General features: G+C 36.7%; 1 protein-coding gene across 2 annotated transcripts in view; it reads right to left on the bottom strand.

The window, feature by feature from the left end:
* The window catches only part of RRAGB (Ras related GTP binding B), a 41,092-nt gene extending 20,910 nt beyond the window's left edge, over nt 1-20,182 (bottom strand). Inside the window, exons 1-5 of one of the 2 annotated variants that reach the window (XM_061410270.1) lie at nt 19,492-20,182; nt 18,628-18,661; nt 13,005-13,104; nt 8,641-8,724; nt 6,450-6,516 (exon numbers count right to left, since the gene is read on the bottom strand). In XM_061410270.1, coding sequence (XP_061266254.1) covers nt 6,450-6,516; nt 8,641-8,724; nt 13,005-13,104; nt 18,628-18,661; nt 19,492-19,583 — 377 coding nt within the window. In that variant the 5' untranslated portion in view covers nt 19,584-20,182. The remainder of the gene's footprint in view (nt 1-6,449; nt 6,517-8,640; nt 8,725-13,004; nt 13,105-18,627; nt 18,662-19,491) is intronic. The other variant, XM_061410271.1, reaches the window with a different exon arrangement.
* Nucleotides 20,183-20,511: the final 329 nt, after the last annotated feature.

The following is a 20,511-nucleotide window of genomic DNA, read 5'->3' as shown; positions in this document are numbered from 1 at the left end:
GCTTCTGCCAGTTCAACAGGCAGAAGCAAGGTGCCAATGAACCTGAAAACACAAGAAGTGATAATGAGCACAAGAGCCGGGGGCACACTTCTGACAGAGATAGCTCAGGTAAGATAAACCAAAGACTTATACTAAAGGGCCACCTATGGAAAAAGAAAAGACCTCTAATTTCTAACCGGTTCCATATCACATGCTCTGTCAGAAGAAGCATCAGGAAGAACCACAGTAACACTGCACCACAAAAAGAAAATGACAATTCTCCAGAAAGCAAACATAAAGTCAAAGAATAATGTGATCTAACTGATAGAGAATTTAAAATAGCTATCATGAAGAAACTCAACAAGCTACAAAAACTCAGAAAGGCACTTCAATGAGCTTAGGAATAAAACTAATAAACAGAAATGCTTTACCAAAAAGATTGAAACTTTAAGAAAGAACTAAAATTCTGGAGCTGAAAACTCATAATAAATGAGATGAAGAATGCATTAAAAAGCACTGGAAATGAAGCAGACCATATGAAAGAGAGAATTAGCAAATATGAAGATAGAAATCTAAGATGCAAAACAAAGAGGAAATTCTATAAGAGCTATCTGACTCTTTTAGTAGGGCAACATTAGGATAGTGGACATCCCAGAGGGAGAAGGGAGCAGAGTTTACAAAAGCTGAGGGAGTTTATCAACACTAGAGCTGCCTTACGAGAGATGCTGAACAGAGTTCTTATACCAGAAACAAAAAGACAAAAGTACACAAAACTTGGCATAAATAAAGTGATAAATGGGTTTCCTCGATGGCTCAGTGGTAAAGAATCCACTTGCAATGCAGAAGATGTGGGTTTGATCTGCGGGTCAGGAAGATCCCCCGAAGAAGGAAATGGCAACCCACTCCAGGATTTTTGCCTAAAAAATCTCATGGACAGAGGAGCCTGGAGGGCTACAGTCCAAAAGGTTATAAAGAGTTGAACACAACTCAGCATGAGCATGAGAAGGTGACAGAATCAGAAAATTGCAACTGTCAGAACAGGTTTTTAAATGCTTTATTATAGCATAAAGGTTAAAAGGGGAGAAAATGCAAAAAAAAATAACTATAGCTACTTTAATTTGGTAACAAACTCACAATATAAAAAGGGGAAGTTTGAGACAACAAAAACACAAAAGAGAAAGAGGAAAACCATGTAGTTAAATGAAGATAAGATGCCATTAACAGAAAAAGGACTATTTATCTATGTGATATTTGATATACAGTTCATGGTAACTGCAAGACATTAATCTACAATGGAGACACAAAACATACAAAAAGAGGAAACTGAGGAAAATATCAGAAAACTACCAACCAAAAATGGCAGACAGAAACACAAGGAAAATAAACAATAAAAATATAGAGCAAGTAGAAAACAAAAGATAAAATGGCAGTACTAAGTCCTCATCCATCAATAATAACCCAAAATGTAAGTGAACTGAATTCATATGAAAAGACACAGAGCAGCTGGATGGGTTATAAAGTAAGACCCATATTAAAAAATCAGAAACAAAAGATACCATAAAAATACAAAGGATGAGAATAACAAAAGATACCACAGAAATACAAAGGATTGTAAGAGAATATTCCAACAAATTGGACAACCTAGAAAAAAATGGACAAAATCTTAGAATCATAAAATCTTCTAAGACTGAACCATGAAGAAATAAGACAATTCGAACAGGCTGACCACTAGTACAGACATTGAAATAGTAATCAAAAAACTACCGAAAAACAAAAGCCCAGGACCAGATGGCTTCAGATGAATTTCATCAAACATTCAAGGAAGATTTAATAACTAGCCTTCTCAAACTACTCCAATAAATTGAAGAGAAGGGAACACTTCCTAACTCATTTTATGAAGCCAATATCACCCTAATACCAAGTCAGACAAAGCCAACACACACAAAAGGAAAATTACCAGCCAGTATCTCTGATGCACATAGATGCAAAAATAGTCAACAAAATAACAGCAAACCAAATACAATACATTTAAAGGATCATGCACCATGATCAGTGGGATTTACTCTAGGGATACATGGATGTTTCAACACCTGCAAATCAATCCATGTGATATACTACATTAATAAAATGAAGTATATAAATCATATGATTACTTCAGTAACTGCAGAGAAAACATTTGACAAAATTCAACATAAATTTATGATAAAACTCATTAAAGTAGGTATAAAAGGAATGTACATCAACATAATAAAGGCTGTATATGATAAACCCACAGCTAACATCATACTCATTGGTGAAAAACTGAAAGCTTTTCTCTAAAATCTGGAACAAGACAAGAATGCCCATCATCAACATAGTACTGGAAATCCTAGCCAGAGCAATTAGGCAAGAAAAGGAAATAAAAGATATCCAAATTGGAAAGGAAGAAGTAAAACTGATTTGTAGATGACATGATTTTGTATAAAATCCTAAAGTCTCCACCAAAAAAAAAATTAAACAAATACAGTAAAGTTGAAGGATACAAAATCAATATACAAAAACCTGTTGTGTTTCTATACACTAATAATGAGATAGAGAGATTAAGTAAACAATCCCATTTATAACTATGACAAAAAGAATAAGATATCTAGAAGTAAATTTAACCAAGGAGGTAAAAGAACTATACCTTGAAATCTATAAATTGCTGATAAAAAAGAACTGAAGAAACAAATAAATGGGAAGATATTGTGTGCTCTTGGATTAGAAAAATATTGTTAAAATGTGTCTATAATGCAAGGCAATATACAAAATGAATATAATCCCTATTAAAATTCCAAGAATTTTTTTTATAGAAATAGAAGAAATAATCCTAAAATTTGTATGGAATTACAAAAGACACAAATAGTGAAAGTAATTCTGGATAAAAGAACAAAGCTGGAGCTATAACAGTCCTTGATTTCAAAATACTACAAAGCCACACTAATCAAAACTGCATGGTATTAGAAGAAAAATAGATACAGATCAAGGGGCAGAACCGAGAGTCTAGAAAACTATGCATATACAGAAACTAATTTATGGCAAAGAAGCAAAGAATATGCAATGGACAAAGTATAGTCTCTTCAATAAATGGTGTTGGAAAAAATGAAGAGCAACATCCAAAAAAAGGAAAAAAAAAAAAAAGAAACTAGACCAATCTCAAACCATACAGAAATAAAATGAAACTAATCTCATACCATATAGAAAAATTAACTGAAAATGGAAAATTGTTTAAAGACTTCAACACAATATTTAAAACCATAAAACTCCTAGAAGAAAACTTAAGCAGTATGGTATTTGACATCAGTTTTAGCAATATCTTTCTAGATATGTCTCCATAGGCAAGGGAAACAGAAATAAAAATAAACAAATGGAACTACAAAAAACTAAAAAGCTTCTCCACAGCAAAAGAAACCAACAATAGAACAGACAACCTACTGAATGGGAAAAGACATTCAAATCATACATCTGATAAGGTGCTAATATCCAAAATATATAAAGAATTCACATAAACTCATCATCAACAACAACAAAACAATCTGATTAAAAAATGGGCAGAGCAGCTGAATAGACATTTTTCCAAAGGTATGCAAATGGTTAACAGGAGCATGAAAAGATGTTCAATGTCACTGATTACTAGGGAAATATAAATGTAAACCACAATAATCATCTAAGGCCTGTTACACTGGTTATTAGCAAAAGGGTAGGAATAACAAGTGGATAAGTAACAAGTGGAAAAAGGGGAACCTTTATAAGCTCTTTGTGGGAATGTAAATTGGTGCAGCCAGTATGGAAGAAATATGTTGTTGCTGTTGTTCAGTTGCCAAGTTGTGTCAGACTCTTTGCGATTCCATGGACTGTAGCACAAGAAGCTCCTCTGTCCTCCACTATCTCCTGGAGTTTGCTCAAATTCATGTCCATTGAGTTGGTGATGCTATCTAACCATCTTTCCCAGCATTAAGGCCTTTTCAGTGAATTGGACTCTTTGTATCAGGTGGCCAAAGTACTGGAGCTTCAGCTTCAGCATCAGTCTCTTCAGTGAATATTCAGGTTGATTTCCTTTAGGAATGACTGGCTTGATCTCCTTGCTTTCCAAGGGGCTCTCAAGATCTTTCTTTTATACTTCTTTGTATTCTTGCCACCTCTTCTTCATCTCTTCTCCTTTTGTTAGGTCCTTACTGTTTCTGTCCTTTATTGTGGATTCTCATGATAAAGAAAGAAATATGGAGTGTCCTCAAAAAAATCAAGACTACAACTACCAGCTATCCCACTTCTGGATATTTATTCAAAGAATATGAAAACACTAACTTGAAAAGATACATGCACCCCTATGTTCACTGTGGCATTATTTGTAGTAGATAAGATATGGAAACCACCTAAGTGTCGATCAAGAGATGAATGGATAAAAAAGATGTCATATCTATATATAATGTACTATTATTCACCCATAAAAAAGATGAAAACTTGGCATATGCAACAACATGAATGGATCTTGAGGATATTATTTTAAGTGAAATAAGTCAGGTGGACAAATACCATATGATCTTACTCATCATACAAAAAGTAATAAATAAATTTATAAATCAAACTAAAAAAAAAAACATATAGATATAGAAAAAAGAGTAGTGGTTATGGGAAGGAAAGGGGCAGGAGGTGGGTGGAAAGGATAAAGGGGGTAAACTGTATGGATAGAAACTATATTTTGGGTTGTAAGCATGCTGTAGGGTATACAGAAGCAGAAATACAATGTTGTACACATGAAATCTATATGATGGTAAAAACCAATGTTACCTCAACAAAAATTAAATCTTAAAAAAAAAAACCACAAAAATGAAAGAACTATATAAATAAAGAAGGAAAGAAAAAAGATATGTACTATGAAGTCTTTTGTCATAGCCACCAAAGACTGTGTATGTTAATCTAGTGTGGTGTAACTTTCAATGCTTTTCTTACTATGTGATACACAGAAGGTTATCAACAGGAATTTGCTGAGTGAATGTTGAATAGATTTCTAGAAAACAAGAATAATCATTGAATTGGGGTGGGGCTTTCTGGTAAATTTAACTTTCTAAATTTCTGGAGGCTATTCTGAAAATCTATGGTTTTTCTTTCCTAAAGGAAAGAATCTAGCATGAAACCTGGCTTTTGGCATGCTGTCAATAAATAGCAGTTCCTTTACAAAAAATCGTGAGCGTAGCTTCTAGTCCTACACTCTGCTATCAAGTTGCTATGTGACCTTGGGAGATTCATGATCTCACTGGACTTCAGCTGCCTTATCTGTAAAAATGACAATAACATGTTAGTAACTAAAAGCAAAGGACTTGGACTAATCTCTTGATACAGATTACAGAATTGAAATCAATGATACTGAAGACGGATTTACATGGAGGAAGCTACTAATGTGTTAAGTGAACCACCTGTTAGCAATAATGAAGTTGTTTTTCTGATCTGTTATTCTTTCACCAAATACTCATTGAGCACCTATTCCCTAGTTGGCTCTATACTAGGAGCTAGGAGATACTGAGCTAATTATAACATTTCTTTACTTTGTGAGGCACTCTGAAATGTGTGTGTGTATGCATATATATATACATATATATATATATATATATATATATACACACACACACACACACATAATTTCAATCATCAAAACTTTATGGGTTTTTACCATCATTATTCCTATTATACACACGAAAAAGCTGTAGCTCAGAGTGTTTAAATGATCTATCCAAGATAACACAGCTAACAGAGCTGAGATACAAACCCCAATCTAATTCCATAGCCTAAGGGCTCCTAATTATTGTGTACTATATATTGCTACTGTAGCATAGAGATGCAAGAATAGAAAGCACACCATATGGAAGGGAGCACCATATGCACAGTGAATGTGTATTTGTGATGGGATATTCTGGAAGTGTGTTGGACATGAGTGGAAAAACTATCTCCTATTCCTCCAACAGTGGGAAACTCAGCTGGAGAACTGAGATCCAAATAACTGCTTAGATTGCCTGGAGATAATTATTAAAATACCAAAGAATGAGGTGGTATGGTGTGATAGCTAAGAGCTCAGCATTGGTGTTAGGCCGCTTGAGACAGAAACCTAATTTCTTCATTTGAAAAAGAGAAGGATGATGGATCCCATACCATAGATATTTAGATATAGCTTGTGTGAATACTGCTTAAACATGTCAAATATAGAGGGCATTTTCACAATAATAATAGAAAAGTCAGATATCTTCATTCAATCAAGTGCCAATTCTGAAGTAATTTTTATCTAATGTATCTATTACAAATGATAATTACTCTACTATATTAGCTGTGTCCATGGGGTTGCAAAGAGTCAGACACAATTTAGTGACTAAACAGCAGCAATAACATTCTCTGTGCTGATTATACTAGATGCCATGATTATTGTCATTGACCTCATGAAGAATTAAGCAGATGGTACTTACCCACCACAGTCCCACAGGTTCAATACCAGGTTTCCCAGAAACCGAACATGAGAATGTTCTACATCAACTGGAAAACAAATATGATAAATCTAGTAATTGTAGCATGCAAGATGAAATTCAAAATAAAGCACTAACCCATGGAATTTAGAAGGACCAAAGTGGAGTGAAATGCTCAAAGCTACAAGAAGAAGGTGATTTTCAGCTTAGCAGTGTGGTTTAGTGGCAAGGTGGGCACCTAAACTATCCTGAGCTACAGAAATGGCTTTCATGTAAGTCATTATATTTTAGTAGTTTTAGTGCTTAGAGAAGAAACAATCTCCAATTATAATACTGTTAAAACTTCAACATGTAAGACAGACATATACCATTTAATAGCTCTTTTCTGACCTATCAATACATTCCACAAAAAATTTAAAATTAAAAAGGACAACAAAAACCAAATACAAACAAACATAAAACATAACCAAACTCACTCCCTCTACTGATTTTCTTATTTTGATTAATGACCCTATCATTTTCCCATTTTGAGGGGGTCATTTTTGACTCCTCTGTCCACATTCAATTCATTGCTATTCCCAATTCCATTCTTTGTTTCACTATCTGCTACTAATATTAGGGAAGGCTCTTACCTTCTCAAGCCTATACAGCTACAGTAGCTCCATAATTACCTCCCACCAGGAAGCCTTGGGGGCTTCCCCAGTGGCTCAAACAGTAAAGAATCCGCCTGCACTGCAGGTAACACAGGAGATGAGGGTTCGATTTCTGGGTCAGGAAGATTCCCTGGAGGAGGAATGGCAACCCACTCCAGCATTCTTGCCTAGAAAATCCCAAGGACAGAGGAGCCTGGTGGGCTACTGTCCATAGGGTCGCAAAGAGTTGGACATGACTGAGCATGCACACGCTCAGTCTCAGGAAGCCTTACTCACTTTACTTCATCCTATAGACTGCTGCCAGGTTCATCTTCTTAACACTACTTTGAACATGTCACTCCCCATTTTATAAACTTTCAGTGGCTCCTCCATGCCTACAGAGGGGCATGCAAGGTCCTTCAGAATTTGGCTTCCAATCTACCTTTATGTTCCCCAATGAATCACATTAATAAAGCCTTTTGCTCCAGTCCAATTTTATTCACAGTTTATTCACAGTCCTTCCAAGCCCCTTTACCTCCCCAGCCTCCAACACACCTTATATCAGGGGTCGCAAACTTGCTAATAGGAGCCAGGCCAGTAAACGTACAAGTGTGAAGTTGATCATGCATGGAGAGTAAACATCCACCAAAGGGGACAATGGAATGGGCAGCAATCACTTAGCTCTAGCTCATTTGCCATGCAGGAACATGGGCTCAGGATTTCCAGATCTTTAAATTTTTCAATAGTAGCAGGAAATCCAGAGTTTTTGTGGAAACTTTTACATATTGATAACTAATTCCAATTTTTCTAAAACATTGCACAGGCCAAACAAAACACATCTACAGGCCTTATCCAGCATACAAGCTGCCTGTTTGCGACCTCTGCTTTCCATGTCCCTCCCCACCCTATACTTTGTCTATTCTGTCCATCTGCCTAGAAAATCTTCCCCACCTTTCTTCCAAAGTTAGATTCATCTTCTAAGACCCAGCTTAAACCCCACTTCCTCTAAAAACCCTACCTAGCCACCCCCACTTACCATCATCACGCCCTCTGAATTCATTTAAACATTTATTAAGCATCTACTCTCTGCCAGGCACTAAAAAATCATAAGGAATAATAATGAAAATTCTTTTCCTGGAAATTTCTTGAAGTCTAGCAATTATCATCTATATAATTTCTGTAACAGTTAATCAACACACAGTGGTGTTTCTTCTCTATCTTGAAGCTGTTGCTTAAACTGACTGCTATCTAACTTTGTGGAATTTTATCTTCTAATAAACTAGATTATAAGCAGCAAAGCATTACTTAAAAAATATGGGCATTGGAATCAAACAGCTCTTAGCTCAAATACCCATCCTACCTCTCTGTGTGACCTTGGGTAAGTCACTTAACCTCTGAGTATCAGTTTCCTCTTCTATTAGGAAAAAAGGTGGGAGGCATACTATTGACCTCACAGGATTAAAGGGATTATCATACATCAAGTGCCTGGCATGTAGTAGTTGCTCAAACTATTTCCCTTTTCCCCCTTTTTCCCCCTCCTTGGAAAAGGAATCATATCTTACATGTCTTTGTATTTCCAACAGAGTCTACGAGAGAGTAGGTGCTCAAACTGCTATTAATTTGAAGACTATGTAAACGGTCTAGTACTAAAAAAAAATGGAAAGAAGTGCTACTGAGAAAGGGAAAGACAATAACAAAAGAAGTGACAGGGTTCAGTGACTTTAGATATGGAGCACATAGGATAAAAATCTGGTTTCTACTCCCATATCATAAAAATCAAGTGACCAATGGCCCCATTACCAAATCCAGTGGACTTTTTAGTCCTTGTCTTACTTTCTGCACATGACACTGTTGACTATTCTCTTCTCAAAAAAATTCTCTTCTCTTGGCCTCTGATAGGAGACCTATAAATGCTCCAGCAGGTCCTCTCTCACAGGTTCCTATTCTTCTTTCTGTCCCTTAAATGTTGGAGTTCTTCAGGATTCCATCTTTGGCCACGTACTCTTCTATGTATTCTTCCCCCCCAGGCAAGCTAATCAATTCATATTATTTTAACATTTGGATACTGATAATCCATAATTATGTATCTATAATACAGATTTCTCTCTTCCCTTTCTGAATCAAACGACATCTTCATTTGCATATACTGCAAGTATCCCAAACTCAATATATCCAAATATAACATCATCTCCCCATTCTTCCCACAAAATCTATTCCTCTTTTAGTCTTCGCTAATTCAATGATTTTAACCAGGTGACTAAGCCCAAACCTTAAGTTTTATCCTGAGTTCACTCTTTCCTGCTTCATTCCCCCAAAACATACCAGCAAGTCCTGATGACTTTACCTCTTAAATATATCCCAAATCCATTTGCTTCTCAACATATTCACTACTACTACCCTAACCCAAGTTAAGACCCCATCATCTCTTACCTGGTCTACTAAAAAGAGTTCCCTAATTTGTCAATCTGTCTCTTCCCTTGCCTCTCTCCAATCTAACATCCATATTACAGATATAATGATCTCTCTACAATGCAGATTTTATTTAATCCATCTTTAAAAAGAAAAATAATAACGGCTCTATGCATGACTGCATACACTCAGAAAAAATAAGGCCAGAAGGATAACCTCAAATTATTAGTGGTGGTTGTCCATAGGAAGTAGGCCTGAGAATGAGGGACTTTTCACAAGTATTACTTTTGTAATTAAAGTTGAAAATTAAAAATAATGAAATCTGATCATATTACTTTTCTGTTAGAAACACTGTAAGGGTTTCCCTCCAACTTCAGTTTAAACTACCTGACTTGGCATACAGGGCATTTTATGATCTAACCCCCACTCTCTGCCTCTCTTTTCAGTCTCAGTTCTCCTACAGAGCCCTCTGGCTCTCCTAGTTTTCCTGTCTTGCTATCATAAGAGCAACTGGAAAGAACCAAGAACAGAGCTTTGAGAAATCACATACACTTATGGGGCAGAAAGAAGAAATTCTTTTTCTTTTAAAGGGATGGATGATTAAAGATAAAGGAATAAAACCAGGGTAATAAAGCATTAAATAAAAGCCAAGAGATCAGAGAATTTTGAGAAGGTAGGAAATCTTGGAGTTGTCAACAGTGTTTGAGACTAAAATACTTCATAAGCACAATTTTTATTGACAAGTTTACTATTCCAACAAACATTTTAATAGCCCCCTAATAAATAAATACCACCATTCTGATCCTTACTTCAAATTCCAAAACACAGTACACTCTAAGTTTAATAAAATGAAACCGGACTTTTTTCAGCAATGACAACTAGAAAAACACTAAAACATTCAAGGTGATATAATATTTTAGAATATGTACTCTTTCACTACTTTTAAAGAAAATCAGCAATTGAACAAAAATGAATAGTAAGCAAAAATCAATATACTATACATATTTTTATTTAGGCCATAAGTTTAGCAGTAGAACTCAGACCTTTCTTCCAGAAATGACAAGCTAGTTAATGATACAATAAAGCATTAAGGTCAACATAATATTTTGAAGTATACTTTTACAAACTTTAAGAAATACAGTAAATACTAACAAAGTATTATCAATAAAGGTCCCACTTGAGATAGCCCCAAGAGCCCTGTCCCATCCACAGGAAGCTCCAGAAAAACATTTGTTAAATAAATGGCCTGTTTAAATGTACAGGGTTCATATAATTTGCAACACTCTGTTCATAACTTTTTAATGAAGCTGCTAGATTATTTCAAAACTATTTTAAGTAGCTTGACTAGCTCTGAAATTTGGGTGATAAGACTATTCACTAGACTCAAAGTAGTCATTCAACTCTGATTAGCTAATGACAAAAATATTAATTGGACTAGAAAACAACTTCAATGAAAGGTGCAGAACTTAAAACACAAAGAGAAGTGTGCCAGAAATTGCAGCTATAGCATAATGAATAAAGCAGGCGCACAGACTGACATTCTAGCTCTAACACTCATGAGTTGAGTGAGCTTAACTTCAGGGTCATATTTTCTTCATCTATTAAAATGAAGTTCATATGAGAACTGAAGTAAATAGAACAGCATATAATTAAACATTACCTTCATCTGTTCTACTGAAACCATTTGATTAAGGTCCAAGTATTAAACTTGGAAGAACAGAAAAAAATTAAAATATAGCCAATCAAAACAGGGAGGAGTCTGAATAGGTACTTTCTAGAAGGAAATATCTTAAGGCATAATAGATGATAGGACCCTGTCCTGACCAAAATTTTTGATAAATGAGTTAGATGAAAACTAGATGAGATGCTTATCAAATGTAAAAATTGCACATAGCTAGGAAGGATAGTTAACATATCAGATGAGCAAATAAGTAGCTAAAATGAAAATAGGATCCAACTCCTTTTCTATGGATAAGGAAACTGAGGCCCAGTGAGATAGTAACTTGTTCTAGATTTCAAAGTTAACCTTTCATGGGCTAAAACAATCAAAACTGAATAATTCAATAAACATTTATTCATATGTTCAAAATATTTTCTGCACAAGAATCAGAAGGAGGATTTGTGTTTTAATAAAAATATATGTGAAAAGGAATTTTTTTTTTAGTATGACTCAGTATAAAGAAAGACACTCCACAGAAGGAGAGTAGGGGCTGGACTGTGCTAACAGCACTGTAACACCCAGGACAAGAGATGTACTAGTCATACTCTCCTGTGATTAGACCATGTCTTCATTTAAATCTCAGCTCTAAAAAATATAGACATACTCAAACAAGTCCTTAAAAATGCTTCAAAATGATGTCAACTGAGAGAGAGATGGAGGAACCAGAGATTTTTAACTTAAGGAAGATAAGATTTGGGAGGCAAGGGATGGCTAGGATAGATTGAGACATTAATCATACTAAAATATTTGCATAGACTCAAGAGAACAGAAAGGGTACCAACTAACAGAAATAAAGGGAAATAGGGCTTTAACTAAGAAATAACTTTCTAATCATTAAAGCTTATCCAATTATGAGAGTCTATACTATACTCTAAGCACTTCAAGAACAGAAAAGAAGTTTCTTTCTCCTTTGTATCCTAGCATTTGGAACATAGGGGTGTTTTAAAAATGTCTGTTGTTCTTGAAACCAGAATGAAATAACTTTGCAAGTAGTAGGTAGCTTGTCCCTAAAAGTGTTCAAGATGCCAGTAACCCAGATCAGGAAAAATTGAAAGCCAGGTAGGACAATGGTTTTGTTACCTAGAGGCCAAGGACCAAGGAAGAATCTAAAAATGCTTGGATGCTACAAAATGAAATGGCATTATAGCCTAAAGACAGAAAGGGTCTCCCAGGAGCATAGGTCCACTGGGCATCCATGGCAGCCCAGCTAGCTTGTACTAAGAAATCAGATTTAAGATTCAAACCGTAAAGGGCAATGAAACATTTCTCAAGTCAAAGCTTGAATTCCAACAAGATATCTATGTATATCTAGGAAGAGAAATAGCAAAGTACACATCCAGATAACCTTCCTCTGACAGCCTCCCAACCCCAGCAATTTACCTTTTAATAAGACTAGGACTAACTACTGCTTTAAAAATCATAGATTTAATGTTATGTTTGCTAATACCTATAAATTAATGTATTTTTACATAATAACAGTTAAAAACAAATACCCTCCCCCACATAAAAAATGAACAAACAAAAGGACCCCTATGCTTCTTGAGAAAGAACAGGATAAAAATGAAGTTGGACAAGGATATCCCACTTGGTAAGCAACCTAGAAAGGAAAGAACTTCTCCAAGAGAGCCAGCAGTAGTAACCAGAATTAGGTCACATCCTTCTGAGTGAGAAGGAATGAAAAAAAAGGAAAAGTGCTCAAAAACAAATCTGTCAGTCTCTGTATCACCAAGTTACTGCAACCAAGTGTGTTATTCAGATTAAGATCACATGACTTTACAATAAGATAAAACATCTTACTTGTTGCACCAAGACGACGTGTGTCTCTTGCAATATAATTTGCAAAGATAATAGACCTCATGCTGGTCTTACCCGATCCACTTTTACCCATCAATAGCACCTAAAGACAAAATGGGAAAAAAAGAAAAGAAAGAAGTCAGCAGTCAAGGGCAAATAAAATCTAAAGGGATCTATTTATCTCTTGAACTTGATGTTTTACTGAGTGACAGTCCACACAACCTAAAGTGGATACTTGTAAATGACTAGTTCTCTGACCAATGTGAACATGGAGGTACCTATAATTCCAGAGACCAGTCACTTACCTGTCATAAGTCACACTTTCTCTTGGTGATAGAATCACAGTGAATTTACCATGTTATAAATATATTCTATCATACATTCAGTATTACATTAGTGAAATAAAGGAAACTTCAATAATATGATGAAAGGAATCAACTTAACAGGAAACTCTCATAATCTAATATTTTATGCACTGCACTATCTGTCATGGTATTTCAGTATAAATGAAAATTCACCCTCCTACTCAGAGTCAACCTTATCACTTCTGCCATTAATTTCATCCCTTTTACTCACCTTCATGATTTTGTTCCATTATTTACTCTTTTGCACTGTGCGTGTGCTCAGTCACTCAGTTGTGTCCGACTGTTTGTAACCCCATGAAGTGTAGCTCGCCAGAATACTCAGCCATGGGATTTTCCAGGCAAGAATACTGGAGTGGGTTGCCATTTCCTTCTCCAGGGTATCTTCCCAACATAGGGATCAAACCCACGTCTCCTACATTGGCAGGTGGATTTACCACTGAGACACCTGGGAAGTCCTAGTTACTCTTTTATTTCTTTTCATAAGTGTCCCATTGCTTACAGGATCAAGTCCTTAAACTACACATAAGACCCTCCTTGATCTGGCTTATCTACACCTCTGCCTTTGTCTTCTGACCCTCCTAGCCTGAAACTTGTAGAGTCCAGCCACAATGAACTGAACTGCTTGTAGTTCCTTTGAATGTGTCAGGTCTCCAGGGAGCCCAGCTTTATGTCATATTTTATGCTGAATTCTCTTCCATTAACTTTACACTCCGTTTTCTTTCTTCAGCTAAGCTCCACTTATCCTTTAAGACTTGGCTCATCAATCATCTCAAGAATTTCTCTGATTCCAGAAAACATAAGCAAAACACTCTCTGATGTAAACCATAGCAGGATCCTCTATGACCCACCTCCCAGAGTGATGGAAATAAAAGCAAAAATAAACAAATGGGACCTAATTAAACTTAAAAGCTTTTGCACAACGAAGGAAACTATAAGCAAGGTGAAAAGACAGCCTTCAGAATGGGAGAAAATAATAGCAAATGAAGCAAGTGACAAAGAATTAATCTCAAAAATATACAAGCAATACCTGCAGCTCAATTCCAGAAAAATGAGTGACCCAATCAAAAAATGGGTGAAAGAACTAAACAGATATTTCTCCATAGAAGACATACAGATGGCTAACAAACACATGAAAAGATGCTCAACATCACTCATTATGAGAGAAATGCAAATCAAAACCACAATGAGGTACCATCTCAGGCTGGTCAGAATGGCTGCTATCCAAAACTCTACAAACAATAAATGCTGGAGAGTGTGCAGAGAAAAAGGAACCCTCTTACACTACTGGTGGGAATGCAAACTAGTACAGCCACTCTGGAGAACAGTGTGGAGATTCCTTAAAAAAACTGGAAATAGAACTGCCATACAACCCAGCAATCCCACTGCTGGGCATACACAATGAGGAAACCAGAATTGAAAGAGACACGTGTACCTCAATGTTCACTGAAGCATTGTTTACAATAGCTAGGACATGGAAGCAACCTAGATGTCCATCAGCAGATGAATGGATAAAGAAAGCTGTGGTACATATACACAACGGAATATTACTCAGCTATTAAAAAGAATGCATTTGAATCAGTTCCAATGAGGTGGATGAAATGGGAGCCTATTATACAGAGCGAAGTAAGTCAGAAAGAAAAACACCAATACAGTATATTAATGCATATATATGGAATTTAGAAAGATGGTAATGATGACCCTATATGCGAGACAGCAAAAGAGACACAGATGTAAAGAACAGACTCTTGGACTTGGTGGGAGAAGGCAAGGGTGGGATGATTTGAGAGAATAGCATTGAAACATGTATATTATCATATGTGAAATAGATCGCCAGTCTAGGTTCAATGCATGAGAGAGCGTGTTCAGGGTTGGTGCACTGGAATGACCCAGAGGGATGGGATGGGGAGGGAGGTGGGAGGGGTGTTCAGGATGGGGAAGACCTGTACACCCATGGCTGATTCATGTGAATGTATGGCAAAAACCACCACAATATTGTAAACTAATTAGCCTCCAATTAAATAAATTAAAAAATAATAATTTGTCTGATTCCAATACCCTAGGCTGGCTTAGGTATATTTCATCTCTTTTCTCCCATGACACTCTTATGACACTGCAAAGACCATAATGTATTGCAGTTATTCAATTTTTGTTTTGGTGTGTCTCTCACAAGACTCTAAGCATGGCAAGGAGAATCCCCTTTGAGTATTCAGTGCCTAACATATAACAGTCATTTAAAATATGTTTATCAAAAGAATGAGCAAGCTATCAAAACAAAGATATAAAACAAGCAAATTTTTAGCAATGAGAATTGTCCAATAGAAACAGTGAAGGTAAACACCTTCTAGTCAGTGACAGCATTTAACAAAGACACTTGCACTAAGAGAGAAACTAGATAATGTAACTTTTAAGAGTCTTTTCTCACTTAAAATTTATGAACTATAGTTCCAATTACTTTTGATTTTCCAATGAGGGGTACACATTTTATCTTCAATTCTAAGATATTTTATAAAAAATTATAATTACAAATATTGAGAATATTAAAAAAAGTATACTATACTCAAGTTCAACTTAATCTAACTATTTAGCTATATAACTTTATCTTACCAAGGAAATGTTTCTAAGGATATTGTTTAAAGTTGTTAGAAAAAAAAGTTTTATTTTTATTCTTAATCATTTACAAATTTTTGGTATTTTTAGGCATCCTTGTCGATAGCAACTTTAGACAGGCTCATCAAGAACATTTCCTCTGCAAACTGAAGTTATATAACTGAATTATTAGATAAAGGCTAAATACAGTGTGTTTCTTTTTTTGTTAATTGAATATTCAGTTCAGTCGCTCAGTCGTGTCTGACTCTTTGCGACCACATGAATCACAGCACACCAGGCCTCCCTGTCCATCACCAACTCCCGAAGTTTACTCAAACTCATGCCCATCGAGTTGGTGATGCCATTCAGCCATCTCATCCTTTGTTGATATGACTGGTGATAGAAGCAAGGTCCGATGCTATAAAGAGCAATATTGTATAGGGACCTGGAATGTTAGGTCCATGAATCAAGGCAAATTGAAAGTAGTCAAACAGGAGATGGCAAGAGTGAACATCAACATTCTAGGAATCAGCAAACTAAAATGGACTGGAATGGGTGAATTTACCTCAGATGATCATTATATCTACTACTGTGGGCAGGAATCCCTTAGAAGAAATGGAGTAGCCATCATGGTCAACAAAAGAGTCCGAAAAGCAGTACTTGGATGCAATCTCGAAAACGACAGAATGATCTCTGTTTGTTTCCAAGGCAAACCATTCAATATCACAGTAATCCAAGCCTATGCCCCAACCAGTAACGCTGAAGAAGCTGAAGTTGAACGGTTCTATGAAGACCTACAAGACCTTTTAGAATGAACAACCAAAAAAGATGTCCTTTTAATTATAGGGGACTGGAATGCAAAAGGAGGAAGTCAAGAAACACCTGGAGTAACAGGCAAATTTGGCTTTGGAGTACGGAATGAAGCAGGGCAAAGGCTAGTAGAGTTTTGCCAAGAGAGCACACTGGTCATAGCAAACACCTTCTTCCAACAACACAAGAGAAGACTCTACACATGGACATCACCAGATGGTCAACACAGAAATCAGATTGATTATATTCTTTGCAGCCAAAGATGGAGAAGCTCTCTACAGTCAGCAAAAACGAGACTGGGAGCTGACTGTGGCTCAGATCATGAACTCCTTATTGCCAAATTCAGACTTAAATTGAAGAAAGTAGGGAAAACCACTAGACCATTCAGGTATGACCTAAATCAAATCCTTTATGATTATACAGTGAAAGTGAGTAATAGATTTAAGGGAGTAGATCTGATAGAGTACCTGATGAACCATGGAAAAGAAATTGAATATTAATACACAGTATTTATCCTTGGGTTGGTCAGATCCCCTGGAGGAGAGCACAGCAACTCACTCCAGTATTCTTTCCTGGAGAATACCATGGAGACAGGAGCCTGGCCAGCTGCAGTCCATAGAGTCTCACAGAGCTGGACATGACTGAAGCAACTTAGCATGCATACCAACAATATTTATGACAAAATAATTAGTTACAATAGTTTCAGGTGTACAGAACAATGATTCATTTTTTGCAGATTATATTCCACTATAGGTTATTACAAGATATTGGGTATAATTCCCCATGCTATACAGTAGATATTTGTTGCTTATCTATTTTGTATTTAGTAGTTTGTATGTTACTCTCATACCCTTAAATTGTCCCTCTCTCCTTTGTAACCAGTAGTTTGCTTTCTGTGTCTGTCTCTATTTTGTGTATAGATTCATCTGTATTAGTTTTTAGATTCCATATATAAGTGACATCATATAGCATTTGTCTTTGTTTTATTTGACTGAGCACAATATTCTTTAGGTCCATCCATATTGCTGCAAATGGCAATATTTCATTCTTTTTTTATGGTCTTTGATTTTTAATTTAAGAAATCTTATTTTAATAGCTTATGAAAGACTTATCAAGGTTAACTGTATTAAGTACTAATTTAAGTGCTCTATCTGCATTTGCTCATTTAAGCTTAATAACAATCTTATGAGATAGGTAACATTATTATCACCATTTTATAAATGAGGAAGCTGAAAGCCTAAAAGGGTCAGAAATTTGCTCCAGAGCTGTGCCCTTATCAATTATTCCTAAACCCCAAGGTGGGGAACATTACCATAAGAGCACAAATCCATTTGGAGAACTCACATGAAATCTCATAGTGGTAATATCTGAGCTGGGTTCAACATAAATGTGCAGGCAAAGACATGTGTAGTGTGTGTGACTAGTTTGCCCAAAATGCAAATTAATCTGTAAACTTGGAGAAAAACAGATTCTGCATGACTATGATAGGGTTTAAAGGTGTGGCAGATGATTTACTCAGGAATATATATATATATTTTTATTTTTAATATAAATTTATTTATTTTAATTGGAGGCTAATTACAATATTGTATTGGTTTTAAAAGGGCATTCTATAAGATGAATCTTTTGGATTGTATTCAGTGGGCTTTGGGAAGTTACAAGAAGTTCTTTAGTATGTGAATGGAGATTTCTATGTTAGAAAAAATTAAATCCCATAGCAAAGAAGGGGACAAGAGTCAGGGAGAACACATAGAAGGCTCCTACAACAGTCAAGAAAAGATGGCAAATGTAACCACAAATATAGTTCCTAAACAGTAATTTCTTACCTTTACTTTCATGTTTTTGATGTACCTAACACATCTTACCTTTTTCTTCATGGCTGTATTTGGTAGCACCCACCTGCAGATATAAACCAAAAGACAGAGTTTCCATGATCCAGCTGCCTTGGAAATTGGAATGAAAGAAATTTTTTAAAAACGCAGAGGTGCAAAAGAGCACATTTAGCACAACAGCTAAGTACAGCTGTGTGGCAGACCTTAGTTAAGTAGAGGCCATCAATTTCCTAAATTATAAAACTGTGTTTATTCTCCCTTCTCCCCTAATTACCTGCTGAGGAGATAGCTCCTAGGAAGATGTATTTAAAAATATAAATGAGTTAAAATTCAACATTCAGTTTTTTATCACCTTAAAAATTTATCAAAGCAACATTTACAAATGTTTTAATAAATCAAACAATATTATCATATCTGAATATCTTTTTTCAAAGTCAGCATATTCTTATAAATCTTTATTCCTTCAGCTGTCCTTCCAAGTCATATATATCTCACTCATCACAGGCACAAAGTATGTAAATTCTCAAATTCAAGTACAAATTGGCACAGAAAGCATTCTCAAGCCACTGATCTCTGCCCAGGAAAAACCAGCTCTCTTCTCAGTCTTCTTATTCTTAACATGATGACGTCAAATCTTCTTCATGGACAATTCAAAACAATCCAGATTGTCTCTTTAGAACAATCCTCACTCCCCGGAGTGATATCACGCCTGTCCCAACAACCAGGCCTCTTGATAGCTTATCCAATCACCAAAAGCAACCTTACTGGCAAATCGAAGCAATTTATCATAGGTGGGGTATTCTAATTCACAATACTCCCTTCAGTTACAACGTCTACGCACCACCCCCCATCACCACCACCTCCGCTTCCAGTTTTCAGTTAATATCCTTCACCTACCCAAGCGATCCTTCCGGTTCCCCTATGGGAGGATCCATTCTGGGCCCCAGATTCTCTTTCTCCATCTTTTTTTCAGAGTCAGATTCTTCCATCGTGCAACAAGTCTTTTCCAGTCTCTTCTAAATCCGCAGTACTCTCTCTCTTTTTTTTTTTTTTTTCCTTGTTCACCCCGTCAGCCGCCTGTTCTCGTCGCCTGCGGTCCTTAGGCCTGTTCTATTCTCGCCTCCGCCTTTGTCCGCTGGGGGTCCGCTTTCCGCACGGTTACCTTTACCGACTGGAACTTGGCCTCAAGGCACCGCCAAGCCGGCCAGATCAAAGGCTAAGTGATTCGGTAATGCAAAGGAAGAGATGGAGGATGAGAAGGAAAGAGGGATAGCGGGAGGTTCGTCTCAAGTTTGAGCCTCAGGATCCAACGTCTTGAAACCCAAAGGGGACTTCACTCGCAAAGAGGTGGGGATGAGGAAGGCAGAGGTGGCAGAAAGAGCAGACCCGCGCCGTAAGCACCAAGCGATGAATGCCTCAGTAGGCTTCTTGTTCCCGAGCCTAAATGCTCCGGAGAGTCCGCTGGAGGCAGCGGCGACTACGACCTAATAGCCCGCCCTTCAGGAGCGCAGGTACACCACCGCAGCCACCCTACTGCAGGCCAGGATCACGTGGGCACCTGCCTTAAACCCGGAGCTTGTCACGTGACTGCCGCTTCCCTAGGGGCCAGTGGGCTGAGACGAATACCATAGAGACTGCGCGGAAAAAGACAGAGTGCCACCCGTTGCCATCACGTGGCCCGGGCTCTTACAAAGCCCCAGCTCCGTTGAGCGCTGCCAGCCTGAAGGGGCTTTCCTTGTGGGCCACCTGGCCCCACCTCCCGTGGAGAATTAAAGGAGCCAGTTGTGATTTTAGTGTCTCAAAGCTAGCTTTTTTTTTTTTTTTTAAACTGTAACTTCACCCTTGATGTTTTTCAGTGATGAGAGCCAAACGTTTTTTTCTCCTTGTTTTTTCCGTATTTGTTTTTGTGTTTTTATT

The sequence above is a fragment of the Bos javanicus genome, chromosome X (genome assembly GCF_032452875.1).
Source record: "Bos javanicus breed banteng chromosome X, ARS-OSU_banteng_1.0, whole genome shotgun sequence".
NCBI lineage: Eukaryota > Metazoa > Chordata > Mammalia > Artiodactyla > Bovidae > Bos > Bos javanicus.
This window is presented reverse-complemented; position numbering and strand designations above follow the sequence as displayed.